The 13843-nt window shown below is 40.9% G+C and overlaps 1 protein-coding gene across 3 annotated transcripts in view; it reads left to right on the forward strand.

Annotated features, from left to right (window-relative positions):
• Positions 1-13843, forward strand: part of thoc2 (THO complex 2) — a 131532-nt gene that overhangs the window by 43387 nt on the left and 74302 nt on the right. For all 3 annotated transcript variants that reach the window (XM_067997134.1, XM_067997136.1, XM_067997135.1), the window contains 2 exons: positions 4779-4934; positions 11845-12017. In XM_067997134.1, the coding sequence (XP_067853235.1) occupies positions 4779-4934; positions 11845-12017 (329 nt within the window). The remainder of the gene's footprint in view (positions 1-4778; positions 4935-11844; positions 12018-13843) is intronic.

Consider the following 13843-nt stretch of genomic DNA (forward strand, 5'->3'; position numbering starts at 1 on the left):
TGGATACTAAATATTCCTGGATATAAGGAAAGGAAGGGTGGGGGTGGCAGTATTGATTAAGGAAAATATTGCAGTGCTGGAGAGAGAGGATGTCCTGGAGGGGTCAAGGACATAATCTTTTTGGTTAGAGTTAAGAAACAATAGAGGTGCCATTACACTATTGGGGGTATTCTATAGGCTACCAACTAGTGGGAAGGATATAGAGGAGCAAATTTGCAGGAAAATTAGAGATGTGCTGGAGCCAGAGTGTCGTGATATTGGGGGAATTCAACTATCCTAATATAGACTGGGTTAGTAATAGTGTAAGGAGCAAAGAGGGGGAGCAATTTTTGAAGTGTGTTCAGGAGAATTTTCTTGACCAGTACGTTTCTGGCCCAACGAGGAAGGAGGCATTACTGGATCTGATTCTGAGGAATGAGGTGGGCCAAGTGGAGCAATTGTCAGTGGGGGAACATTTAGGGAACAGTGATCATAGTATCATAAGGTTTAGAATAGCTATGGAAAAGGACATGGACCACTCTAAAGTAAAAATACTCAATTGGAGGAGGGCCAATTTCAATAGGATAAGAACAGATCCGGCTTGGGTAAATTGGAATCAAAGATTGGCAGGCAAAACTGTAATTGAACAGTGGGCGGCCTTTAAAGAGAAAGGTTAGAACAACTAAAACCAGAGCTCCCTGGATGACAAAATTGATAGAGAGTAAGATGAAGCAGAAAAAACAGATCTATGACAGATGTCAGGTTGATAACACAAGTGAGAACCCAGCTGAATGTAGGAAGTTCAGAAGGATAACGCAAAAGAAAATAAGAGTGAGTGTGAGAATAGACTGGCGACTAACGTTTAAAGGGAATCCAGAAGTCTTCTATAGGCATGTAAACGGGAAGTAAGAGGAGGGGTGGGACCGATTTAGGGAACAAAAAGGAGATCTTCTCATGGAGGCAGAGGGCATGGCTGAGGTACTAAATGAGTACTTTGCACCTGTCTTTACCAAGGAAGATGCTGCTGCTAAAGTCACAGTAAAAGCGAAGGTAGTTGAGATACTGGATGGGCTAAAAATTGATAGAGGAGGTATTAGAAAGGCTAGTTCTACTTAAAGTAGATGTCACCTAGTCCATATGGGAAGCATCCCAGGTTACTGAAGGAAGTAAGGGTGGAAATTGCAGAGGTACTGGCCATAATCTTCCAATCATCCTTGCATGGGTGGTGCCAGAGGACTGGAGAATTGCAAATGTAACACCCTTGTTTAAGAAAGGGTGTAAAGATAAACCCAGCAACCACAGACCAGTCAGTCTGTGACAAAATTAAGTCACTTGGAAAAGTGTGGATTAATTTAGGAAGGCCAGCATGGATTTGTTGAAGGCAAATCATGCTTAACTAACTTGATTGAGTTTTTTGATGAGGTAACAGAGAGGGTCAATGAGGGCAATGCGGTTGATGTGGTGTATATGGACTTCCAAAAGACATTTGATAAAGTTTGCATAATAGGCTGAGCATCAAAGTTGAAGCCCATTGAATAAAAAGGGGCAGTAGAGGCATGGATATGAAATTGGCTAAATAACAGGAAACAGTAATGTTGAACGGTTGTTTTTCAGACTGGAGGTCTATACAGTGGTCTTCCCCAGGGGTTGGTACTAGGACCATTGCTTTTCGTGATATATGTTAATGACTTGGACTTGGGTATACAGGGCACAATTTCAAAACTTAGATGACACAAAACTTGGAAGGGTAGTGAACAGTGAGAAGGATAATGATAGACTTCAAGAGGACATAGACAGGCTGATGGAATGGGTGGACACGTGGCAGATGAAATTTAACGCAGAAAAGTGTGAAGTGATACATTTTGGTAGGCAGAACGAGGAGAGGCAATGTAAACTGAAGGGTACAATTCTATAAGGATTGTAGGAACAGAGCGATCTGGTGGTATATGTGCATAAATTGTTGAAGGTGGCAGGGCAGGTTGAGAAAGCGGTTAAGAAAGCAGATGGGATCCTTGCCTTCATAAATAGAGGCATAGAGTACAAAAGCCAGGAGGTTACGATGAACCTTTATAAAACACTGGTTCGATCACAACTGGAGTATTGTGTCCAGTTCTGGCACCGCACTTTAGGAAGAATGTGAAGGCCTTAGAGAGGATGCAGAAAAGATTTACTGGAATGATTCTAGGGATGAGGGACTTCAGTTTTGTGGATAGACTGGAGAAGCTGGGGTTGTTCTCAGAGCAGAGAAGGTTGAGAGGAGGTTTGATAGAGGTATTCAAAACCATGAAATGTCTGGACAGAGTAGATAGAGAGAAACTGTTCCATTGACTTAAGGTGATTGGCAAAAGAACCAAAGGCAACACGAGTGGTTAGGATCTGGAATGCACTGGCTGAGGAGGTGGTGGAGGCAGATTCAATCGTGGATTTCAAAAGGGAACTGGATAATTCCTAGAAGGGAAAAAATTTGCAGGGCTACGGAGACAGCGGGGGAATGGGACGAGCTTGATGGCTCTTGCAGAGAGCCGACATGGACTCGATGGGCCGAATGGCTGCCTTCCGTACTGTAACCATTCAATGATCAGTCTTTCAGAAGATCAATTGTTGTTTTCTTGGTGCAAAAAGTAATCTGGTGAAAATTAAAGGAGGGCAAAGTTAGAAAGGAAAAGTGAAAATTCTCAGTCTTTAAAATGTTATGCTTTCTTTTCATAGAATCATAGAATCATAGAAGTTACAACATGGAAACAGGCCCTTCGGCCCAACATGTCCATGTCGCCCAGTTTATACCACTAAGCTAGTCCCAATTGCCTGCACTTGGCCCATATCCCTCGATACCCATCTTCCCCATGTAACTGTCCAAATGCTTTTTAAAAGACAAAATTGTACCCGCCTCTACTACTGCCTCTGGCAGCTCGTTCCAGACACTCACCACCCTTTGAGTGAAAAAATTGCCCCTCTGGATCCTTTTGTATCTCTCCCCTCTCACCTTAAATCTGTGCCCCCTCGTTATAGACTCCCCTACCTTTGGGAAAAGATTTTGACTATCGACCTTATCTATGCCCCTCATTATTTTATAGACTTCTATAAGATCACCCCTTAACCTCCTACTCTCCAGGGAATAAAGTCCCAGTCTGTCTAACCTCTCCCTGTAAGTCAAACCATCAAGTCCCGGTAGCATCCTAGTAAATCTTTTCTGCACTCTTTCTAGTTTAATAATATCCTTTCTATAATAGGGTGACCAGAACTGTACACAGTATTCCAAGTGTGGCCTCACCAATGCCCTGTACAACTTCAACAAGACATCCCAACTCCTGCATTCAATGTTCTGACCAATGAAACCAAGCATGCTGAATGCCTTCTTCACCACCCTATCCACCTGTGACTCCACTTTCAAGGAGCTATGAACCTGTACTCCTAGATCTCTTTGTTCTATAACTCTCCCCAACGCCCTACCATTAACGGAGTAGGTCCTGGCCCGATTCGATCTACCAAAATGCATCACCTCACATTTATCTAAATTAAACTCCATCTGCCATTCATCGGCCCACTGGCCCAATTTATCAAGATCCCATTGCAATCCTAGATAACCTTCTTCACTATCCACAATGCCACCAATCTTGGTGTCATCTGCAAACTTACTAACCATGCCTCCTAAATTCTCATCCAAATCATTAATATAAATAACAAATAACAGCGGACCCAGCACCGATCCCTGAGGCACACCGCTGGACACAGGCATCCAGTTTGAAAAACAACCCTCGACAACCACCCTCTGTCTTCTGTCGTCAAGCCAATTTTGTATCCAATTGGCTACCTCACCTTGGATCCCATGAGATTTAACCTTATGTAACAACCTACCATGCGGTACCTTGTCAAATGCTTTGCTGAAGTCCATGTAGACCACGTCTACTGCACAGCCCTCATCTATCTTCTTGGTTACCCCTTCAAAAGACTCAATCAAATTCGTGAGACATGATTTTCCTCTCACAAAACCATGCTGACTGTTCCTAATTAGTCCCTGCCTCTCCAAATGCCTGTAGATCCTGTCCCTCAGAATACCCTCTAACAACTTACCCACTACAGATGTCAGGCTCACTGGTCTGTAGTTCCCAGGCTTTTCCCTGCCGCCCTTCTTAAACAAAGGCACAACATTTGCTACCCTCCAATCTTCAGGCACCTCACCTGTAGCGGTGGATGATTCAAATATCTCTGCTAGGGGACCCGCAATTTCCTCCCTAACCTCCCATAACGTCCTGGGATACATTTCATCAGGTCCCGGAGATTTATCTACCTTGATGCGCGTTAAGACTTCCAGGACTTTATATTCACATGTTCATTTTATGAAGCCATTGTACCTTTTTATGAAATTTAAAAACATCTTTTCACATTTTCCCTCCCTTTCGAGTAGACGCTGGCTCTTGTCGAGTTATGGTTCTGCAGATGCTGGCATCTTGATGTCCAACTGACCATTCTTCATGTAAGAACGTGTGTTGGTAAACCATTTTTGCTTTCAAGGGCATCGCCAATTTGGATCCTGCCCCTCAATTACTGAATAGTGAACAGGAGCCTTGGCTAATATTTTTCCCCTCTTAATTCGAGCAGGGGTGTTGAAGGCCATTTGTGGTGCCCCAACTCCTGCGTGACTGGGTTCAGCTAATTACATGCAGGTGTGGATTTCAGCTAGGACTTTCTAGCCTGTATGGTTGCTGGTACAACAGATGCTTATTTGGTCCACTACCATTAAAAGCAATGCAGCACCATCTCTAATTGGTAAACTTAATTTGTAACTCTTGTTCTTCCAGCTCCTTCCGTTGGATGCCAACATTTTGGAACACCACAAGCGTGAAATAATTGAAGCTAAGCAAATTGCACGAAAGCTTACTATGGTAGTACTCTCTGCAGACAAGCCAGATGAAAAAGAGAAGGAAAAAGAGAAAGAGGAAGAAAAGAATGAAAAAGTGAGTTGAGATTATAAATTACATTAAGGCAATCGGTTGGCTTTCCTTGTTCTCTGACCAATTATATACATCTGTCTCTTGGTTTTGCCAATGGAAATGAATGTTGTGTAAAGTACTCGCCCATAGCTTGGTTCAGAATTTGGTCTGAGGGATAGGTTGATCACTCAAAAAATAATGTGGTAAGAATTCAAGAAACTGTATCATCTACCTTTCAGGATGTTCACCATTGAATACTTAATTTAATTCAGCTTATCAAATATTGATTAAGATTCAAGAAAGTGCACTAACTATTAATATTGATGCAAAAGGTGATTTCACTGACCCAACAACTCGTTGCACATCAGGATCACGTTAATTTTGTGTGCAGCGTTTTCGGTTCAGAATTAATTCAGGATATGATGGTCTGTTCAGGTAAACGTTACATGCCATCTCTACTGTCAAAATTTACTATATTCTGAAAATAAATTCCAACAGCCTTTGCCAGTTGGATTTCTACTTGTTATAACCATTTTGCTATCATCTTCCTGTTGAAAAACAACTATGGAATTGATTATTTGCTCCATTTTGTGAATTAGGGTTGATCTGTCAAACAGTACACGGCAGCACTTTTCACTGCCCAGCATCTATCCAACAGTTGGTTCAACCTGTTTTACAGTTTTAACTGATTCTCAAGAATTTTAGCCTCTTTTCAAGTCAGTGTCTTCTAAAATGACATCCCTTTAAGTACAATTTTTGTTTGTTCCTTGTAATAGGAGAAACTTGAGTGTGAAATATGAAGTCGGTTGCAAATTAATTACATAGTAATCTTTGGTAGGAATACTTAAGGCTTTGGTATACAAAATGGAGCGCCACAGACTGATAGAATGTGATCTTGTTCTTGTATGGCAAAATCTTGATCGCAGCAGCGTTGAGAGACTTGAGTGGAGGAATTCTGTGAATTGGGATGTCAAAAGCCCAGAGGAAAGCTGGTGATTATGAATTAAAAACCATGAGGTGTCTAAGTGTTTTTTCTGTTTGCATTTTGAGAAGAAATTAAGTGCTGCTGTATGAAAAAATCAAAAAACTATAGAATGTGATAGATACCAGTTATTGCGATCTCTAATTTCCCCACAAGAAGCCATTCATTTTTGACTTAATGCTGCCATTTTTCATTACATAAAAAATGTTACCTACCACGTGGTTTTTATACAACAAACAATAATTGTGCATTACTAAACCTATTAGAAAATATGACAATTGATCTGCAGTGATTTGTACTGAAACTGGGAGATTTGGATTATATTGCACATTTATAAGGAATTGCCAATGACTATGCCTGATCAGTGTGCTATATCCACCAAATCTCGGCAGTTTCAGTACAAGTTGCTGCTGATCAATGGCTTTATTGCTGCACGGTTCATTTAAGTTATTGCTGTTTTCTGTTGACAGACATAAAGTTTTGCTAACGCAAATTGCTCTGTATATGTAATATTACTTAACCTTTTTTTTTGTGACCAAAAGGACAGTGAGTTCCATGCTCCCAGGCTTGCCAACATGGCAATTTTTTCTCTCCCTTAATGCCATTGACTCCCTGCTGGACTGCCATTCATTGGGCACCAGTTGCCCTTCTATACTTACATAGAAATTACAACATGAAAACCGGCTGTTCAGCCCAGCCAGTCACGGTCCGTGTTTATCCTTCAGAGCAGTCATCCTAATCCCGTGTGCCCACTCTGTTTGCATTCTGCTTTATTCCCTTTTCCATCAACCACCTATCTAACCTATTCTTAAGTGTTGATATTGTCTCTGCTTCCATTACTAACTATGCTAGTGTTCTTTACAGCCCCACAACTCTCCATCAATAAGAAGTTTCTTGTGCTCTTTGTCCTAACACTTAATTTAGTATATCTGTCCTCTTGTTCTGGACCATTCAATAAACAGAAACAGTCTGTTTCTATATATTCGGACCCACTTTTTCATAAATTTAACTCCTCTTCTCAAATTACCCCTTAGTCTCTTTTAACAATAATGGCTCAATTTTTGAAGACTTTCATTCATAGTTGTATTTCTTTATACCGTGGAACATCCTAGTGAATCTGTTAAAAAGAGGAATGGAATGTCAGCTTTTATCTCAAGTGGATTGGCATTCTAAAGTGAGGAAGTGATGCTTCAATTGCACAGAGCCTTGGTCAGATCCCATCAGGAGTACTATGCTCAGTTTTGGGCATCGGACCTCAGGATAGATATATTGGCCTTGGAAGGGGTATGGTGCAGATTCATCAGAATGGTTTAGTTATATTGAATCTATAGCGCAGAAAACAGGCCATTCGGCCCAACTGGTCTATGAAGGTGTTTATGCTCCACACGAGCCACCTCCTTCCCTTCTTCATCTACCCCCATCAGCATACCTTTCTCCATTATGTGCTTATCTAGCTTCCCTGTAAATGCATCTGCTATTTGCCATAACTATTCCTTGTGGTAGCACAGCCCACATTCTTACCACTCTTTCGGTAAAGAAGTTTCTCCTGAATTCCCGATTGGATTTGTTTGTTACTATCTTATGTTAATGATCTCTAGTTTTGGACACCCCCACAAGTGGAAACATTTTCTCTACGTCCACCCTATCAAACCCTTTCGTTATCTTAAAAGACCTATTGGATCACCCCTCAGCCTTCTATTCTTTCGAGAGAAAAGAGTTCCAGCCTGTTTAGTCTTTCCTGATAAGTGTATCCTTAGTTCTGGTATCCCTGTGAATCTTTTTTGCACCTTCTCCAATGCCTCTATCGTTTTTATAAAATGGAGACTAGAACTGTGCACAGTACTCCCATGTGTGATCTAACCAGGGTTCTATTCAAATTTAACTTAACTTCTCTGCTTTTCAATTCTATCCCTCTGGAAATGAACCCCAGTGCTTAGTTTGCCTTATTTATGGCCTTATTAACGTGCGTCGCGACTTTGTAATTTGTGTATCTGTATCCCTAGATCCCTTTGCTCCTCTACCCCATTTAGACTCTTATTATCCAAGCAGTATGTGGCCTCCTTATTCTTCCTACCAAAATGCACCACCTCACACTTATCTACATTGAAATTCATTTGCCAATTACACACTCATTCTGCAAGTTTATTAATGTCATCTTGCCTTTTAACGCATTCTTTCTTTGTATTAACTACACCGCCTAATTTGGTGTCATCCGCAGATTTTGAAATTGTGCTTCCAATTCCTGAATCCAAATTATGGATGTAAATTGTGACCAACAGTGGTCCCAGCATTGACCGCTGTGGAGCACCACTTCCCACTTTTTTGTCAGTCTGAGAAGCTGCTGTTAACCCCGTTTTCTGTTTTGTAGCCAGCTTGCTATATCCATTCTGCTACTTGTCCCCTGACTCCACATGCTCTGACTTTAGTCATTAGTCTACTATGGGGTACCTTATTGAAGGCCTTTTGAAAATCCAAATATATTACATCTACAGCATTACCCTTGTCTAATCTTTGTTACTTCTTAAAGAATTCAGTAAGGTTGGTCAAGCATGACTTTCCCTTCTGAAATCCGTGCTGACTACTCTTTATATTTTTGTTTTCTAGATGTTATATTACATCTTTGAGTAAAGATTCCACTTTCTTTCCTACCACCAACGTTAAGCGAACTGGTCTATAGTTCCCTGGACAAGTTCTATCTCCCTTTTTTAAATTTAGGAATATTAATAGCTGTCTGCCAGGCCTCCGGCACTATTCCGGGTGTGTGTGTGTGATATATATTAATGTAATAATGCCTCTGCTCTCTCCTCCCTAACATCCTTTAATATTTGCAGATGTAATCCATCTGGACCCCCCCCCCCCCCCCTTTCAATCTTAAATGTCTTTAGAAAAGATCAAAAAAAGTATAATGTCATACCCACCTTGTTGGTCTCCCTTGTAAATACTGAGGCAAAGTAACTATTCATTATTTCTGCCATTTCGCTGTCATTACCTGCGAGTTTATCTTGTGCATCCCTTAGTGACCGTATCCCTATGCTGATTTTTCTTTTTGTTATTTGTGTCTGTAGAATACTACTTTTTATACTCTTTTTGATTTAATTTCGTAGTTTCCCTTTGCTTTCCTAATTTTTTTGACATCCTTCCTAACTTCTTCATATTCCTCTTATTGTCATCCTCCTTTATTGTCTTTGTACTTAAAGTATGCTTTAGTTTCAATTTTACCCTTCTCTTTATTCATCCATGGTGTTTCATTATTGGCCAGTTTGTTCTTGTTTTTTTAAGAGGAATATATTTCTCCTCAACACTCTTTGATCACCATTTTAAATATTTCTCACTGCTGTTTTATCTCTCAACATTTTTTTTTCCACTTTACCTTCTCTCGTTCCATTCTCATCCCCTCAAACTTAACTTTTTTCCAATCTATTACTTTGGTCTTTGTCTTCCTCAATCATTATTTTAAACCGTATTATGTTATGATCGCTATTGCCTAGATGTTCCCCTATGTTTATTTCTCTTATCTGGTCCCATTACTAGATTCAGCAATGATTGCTGTCTTGTTGGGCTTCTCACATACTGGGTATGTAAGGAGTCATGCACACATTATTAAAAGTCCATTCCCATTTCCCTACCTCTTGCCAGTTTATTTGGGTGTAGTTGAAATCTCCCATGATTATTCCATGTTCTTTTACTTATTTTACAGATTTGCCTACATATTTCTTCCATTTCCCTTCCACTATTGGCTAGACTGTAGAATATGCCTATTACCACCATAAATCTCTTATCCTTCGTCTTAATCCATATGGATTCTGTTTCTATTTTAATATTACTTATGTCCCTTTTTTCTAGTATCGTCATGTTGCCTCTAATTGGTACAACCATTCTACCCCTTCCTTCCCTATCCTTTCTAAATATGTTAGATCCTACAATATATTTAACTGCCAGGCCTGTTTATGTACGCATATTTCTGTTATCCCTACGACATCCAGCTCCCCACTACGAATTATTGCCTCCAGTTCACCCGTTTGGTTTCGGATGCTGTGCATATTGCTGTACAGGCAATGTAAATTGTTTTGAATAATTGTTCCCATCACTTTATTTTTAAGTCAACTTGTACTCGCGTTCTGAAACTGTATTTGTTCCCTGACCGTTTGTTACCCTTGTTCCTTACCTTGACCTGACCTTTACTCTTATCTCCCATTTCTTTTATTTTCAGATTTACGTTATTTTCACCAGATCCCTCCCTCCCACCCCCCCACCGTGCTAGTTTAAAGCCCTATCCACAGCCCTGTTTATCCTTTCCGTTAGAAACTGGTCCCATTCTGGTTCAGTCCCCCTCCAGTTGCTCAGAGATATTCTTTAGCTTTGCACCAGGTAGGCAACGCACCCTTCTGGACTCTCGGTCGCGACTGCAGAGGATGCTATCTATCCTTCTCTATCTCCCCTTGGCCCCCCCATACCCTGTTGACTAACGGTCACACTCTCCCCTTCCCGTACCTGTGACTGGTGAAAACTATCCAAAAACTCCTCCCCACCCCTTATATGTTGGAGTGTCTCTAACTCATACTGCAGCACACATTATAGTCCTGACACTTACCTGCACTGCCATTTCTAGTTTGCATGTTTGTTTATTTATTTGTAGTAATTTAGTTTGAGATATAATATTACTTGAGATCTAGATTATATCTAGTAGAGCGATTTGGCTTGATTTCAGATTGATTTGTAGCTAATTAGCCTTGTTTTTTGTATAGTAACATTTTTATTTTATTTCCATAACGGCTATTTATTTATATATACCAGATTTTAATTTAATGAGATTAGAGAGCTCAAAGAATTAAATTGAGGACAGGTTGCATAAATTTGGCTTGTATTCCTTTGAGTTATGAAGGTTGAGAGGTGATCTAATCGAGGTATTTAAAATGATTAAGGGATTCAATAGGGTAGATACAGGGAAACTTTCAGAAACTGTTGGAGGAATCCAGAACAAGAGGGCATAATTTAAAATTAGAGCTAAGCCATTTAGGAGTGAAATTGGTTTGCACATTTTCACACTGCAGTGGAAATCTGGAACTTGCACCTCCAAAGGCTGGATGCTAGGTCAATTGAAATTTTGAAGACTCCGATCAATAGGCAAAGCTATCCGGGGATATGGACCAAAGGCAGGTAAATGGAGTTAACATACAGATGAGCCATGATCGAGGTGCTGTATGGCTGACTCCTATTTCTATCTGCTGCATTCTCTTCATTACCTCAACGTCCTTTTTACAGTGTAGAGCCCAAAACTGCACACTGTACTTTAACTGTGGTCTTACTAAAGTTTCATATAGATTAATCATTATATCTGGACTTTTATATTCTTTACCTCTTGCCATGAAACTCTGTTATTTTTTTTAAAGCATTATCCACTTAAGGTGTTGCATTTACTGTCTTGTGAACCTGAACAATAAATGTTGGTAAGCTGTTTGGTCATGGGTATCTGCCCTGGCTGAGATCAGTTAACTCAGCACAGACCAGGATTACCAATGTTGCTCTCACTTAGCTGTTAGGCAGGTGATAGTGGCCTGATGAGCTCTCATTTTCCCTCCTTCCACCCCTTTGGGCAATGCTTGGCACCTCTACATGCAGGATAGCTGAAATCAGGAGTTTGGTAGAACAAAGTGTGAACTAGTGTCCCATATCTTTAAGGTGCTCTGCTTTGGTGCTTCAATCAGTGTGCCTTGTCTTCAAAAAAATTTTTATTTCAAGTATCACATAATATTTGTAAATAGAATACAGAAGATAGAACAGTGGACTCCTTAGTTTACTCCACTTGAGAGTCTTCATAACTTTACCAGTGGTTGGTTATCAAGTTTTTTTTCTCATTCGTGAGGCAAAACTAGAGGTTGACTGTAATCGTGGTTTGATCAGTTTACATGTCTTTTCACTTCGTACTAAATTGAAACCATTTAAACCTTTCAGCCTCCTGACAATCAGAAGCTTGGATTATTAGAAGCTCTGCTGAAGATTGGTGATTGGTATCATGCACAGTGTATCATGGATCAGATACCACCTTTCTATGCCACCTCACACAAACCTATAGCACTTGCTCTCTGCCAGTTGATTCATGTCATCACAGAACCCTTGTATAGAAGGTAAGGACATTTTATAGTTCTCATTAAGAGCAAATTGCTCTGGAGTTTAAATTCTTTGTGTGGTTTTAATGTTTTTTTTAATAGAAGGGATATTGTTTTGTCAAAAAAAAAATCCTGTAATTTTCTGCTGTCCTGAAAGCATTGAGTATGCTGGAGTACAAATCCACAAGTGCTGGCTGCTCCCTGACAACTTTCCCAAGTGGCCTGTCTTTATTAGTGAGGCACGACACGGTGTTGGTGGATTATTTGACCCCTGGAGCAGTGCAGCATGACAAGTTTACATAGTCAATTGCCATTATAAATGTACATAGAGTTTATAATGGTAATATAGAAATAAGGATCAAATGTATAACTTCAGAATAAGGACTGAGTTACGTCTGTGTGCCCTGGTTCACTTCATGCTCTCTAACCCTGCTTCACTTGAAGACTGCAATTAATCTTCACTCCCTGTGTAATGCCACAGGAATTCAACTGGTAATAAATGCAAATCCTTGAATTGATAATGTTGTAACACCCCTTTGTCCATTGATATCTCTAACAGTAGCACATGCTATTCTTACCTTCTCTGGTGGTGACGGCACAACCACTTGGGGGGAAAAAACAATACCAGAACAATTTTTTTTACTTGCTGTAGAGGTGATGCTGTAACCTCTCTGCCTGTTGAAACAAATGCAGCCTCTTTCTCTGACCATTTTGTCCATCACTTCTATGTGTCATAGCCAGAGACGAGCACTATTTTTAACCCTACATTTTCATAGTGTACTTTTATTAGCTGATTGGTAATGTTACTGGTTCCACTGCTGGTCTTCCAGGTGGGGTCTCCTGGGTTCATTTTTCTTCTGCCAGTCAGTCCTGGCTTCGGTCAGCAACTTGTTAAGCGGTTCCAAAACCCCTCTGCATTCTTTTTTAGCATTCTTTTTTAGAAGTTGATTGATAAATAAACTATTAATTGTGACTCGACCCTGCCCTAGCCCTGCGCCCTTCTCTACCTTCTCTCCTATTTCCAAATATGCCTCCTCCAAGCTCATGTTGTCCAATAGACCCAGCTCTTCCTTGACCCCTTTCCCACTAAACTGCTGACCACCCAAATAGGCGGCTCACCACCACCTTCTCAAGGGCAATTAGGGATGGGCAATAAATGCTGGCCTCGCCAGCGATGCCCACATCCCGTGAACGAATATAAAAAAAAAATTCCTTTCCTGGACCCCATGTTAGCTGGCATTGTACTCTTCTCAGGTACTGTCCTCCTCCCTTTCCAAACCATTTTCATCACTCCCCTCCTCAAAAAAAAAAAACCACCATCTACTCCTCTGTCCCTGGAAACAACGGCCTCATCTCCAACCTTCCTTTCCTCTGTGTCGCCTCCCAAATCTCTGTCCTCCTTTCCTCCAATTCCATGTTTGAATCTCGCCAATCACGTTTCCACCCCTGAAAGAGCCCTAATTAGAATCTCAAATGATCCTCTGTGACTGTGGCACTTGCCACACTATTGGTTCTTGTCCTCCCAGACTTCTCTACAGGATTTCACATGGTCAACCACACCATCCTCCTCCAATGCCTCTCCATTGTCCAGCTCAGCAGGCTTTTATTTTTATTCGTTCACAGGATGTGGGCCTTGCTGGCAAGGCCAGCATTTATTGCCCATCCCTACTTGCCGTTGAGGAGGTGATGGTGAGCCGCCTTCTTGAACCGCTGCAGTCCATGTGGTGAAGGTTCTCCCAATGTGCTGTTAGATAGGGAGTGCCAGGATTTTGACCCAGCGACGATGAAGGAACGGCGATATATTTTCAAGTCGGGATGGTGTGAGACTTGGAGGGAAACGTGCA

This window comes from Heptranchias perlo, chromosome 15 (genome assembly GCF_035084215.1).
Source record: "Heptranchias perlo isolate sHepPer1 chromosome 15, sHepPer1.hap1, whole genome shotgun sequence".
Lineage (NCBI taxonomy): Eukaryota > Metazoa > Chordata > Chondrichthyes > Hexanchiformes > Hexanchidae > Heptranchias > Heptranchias perlo.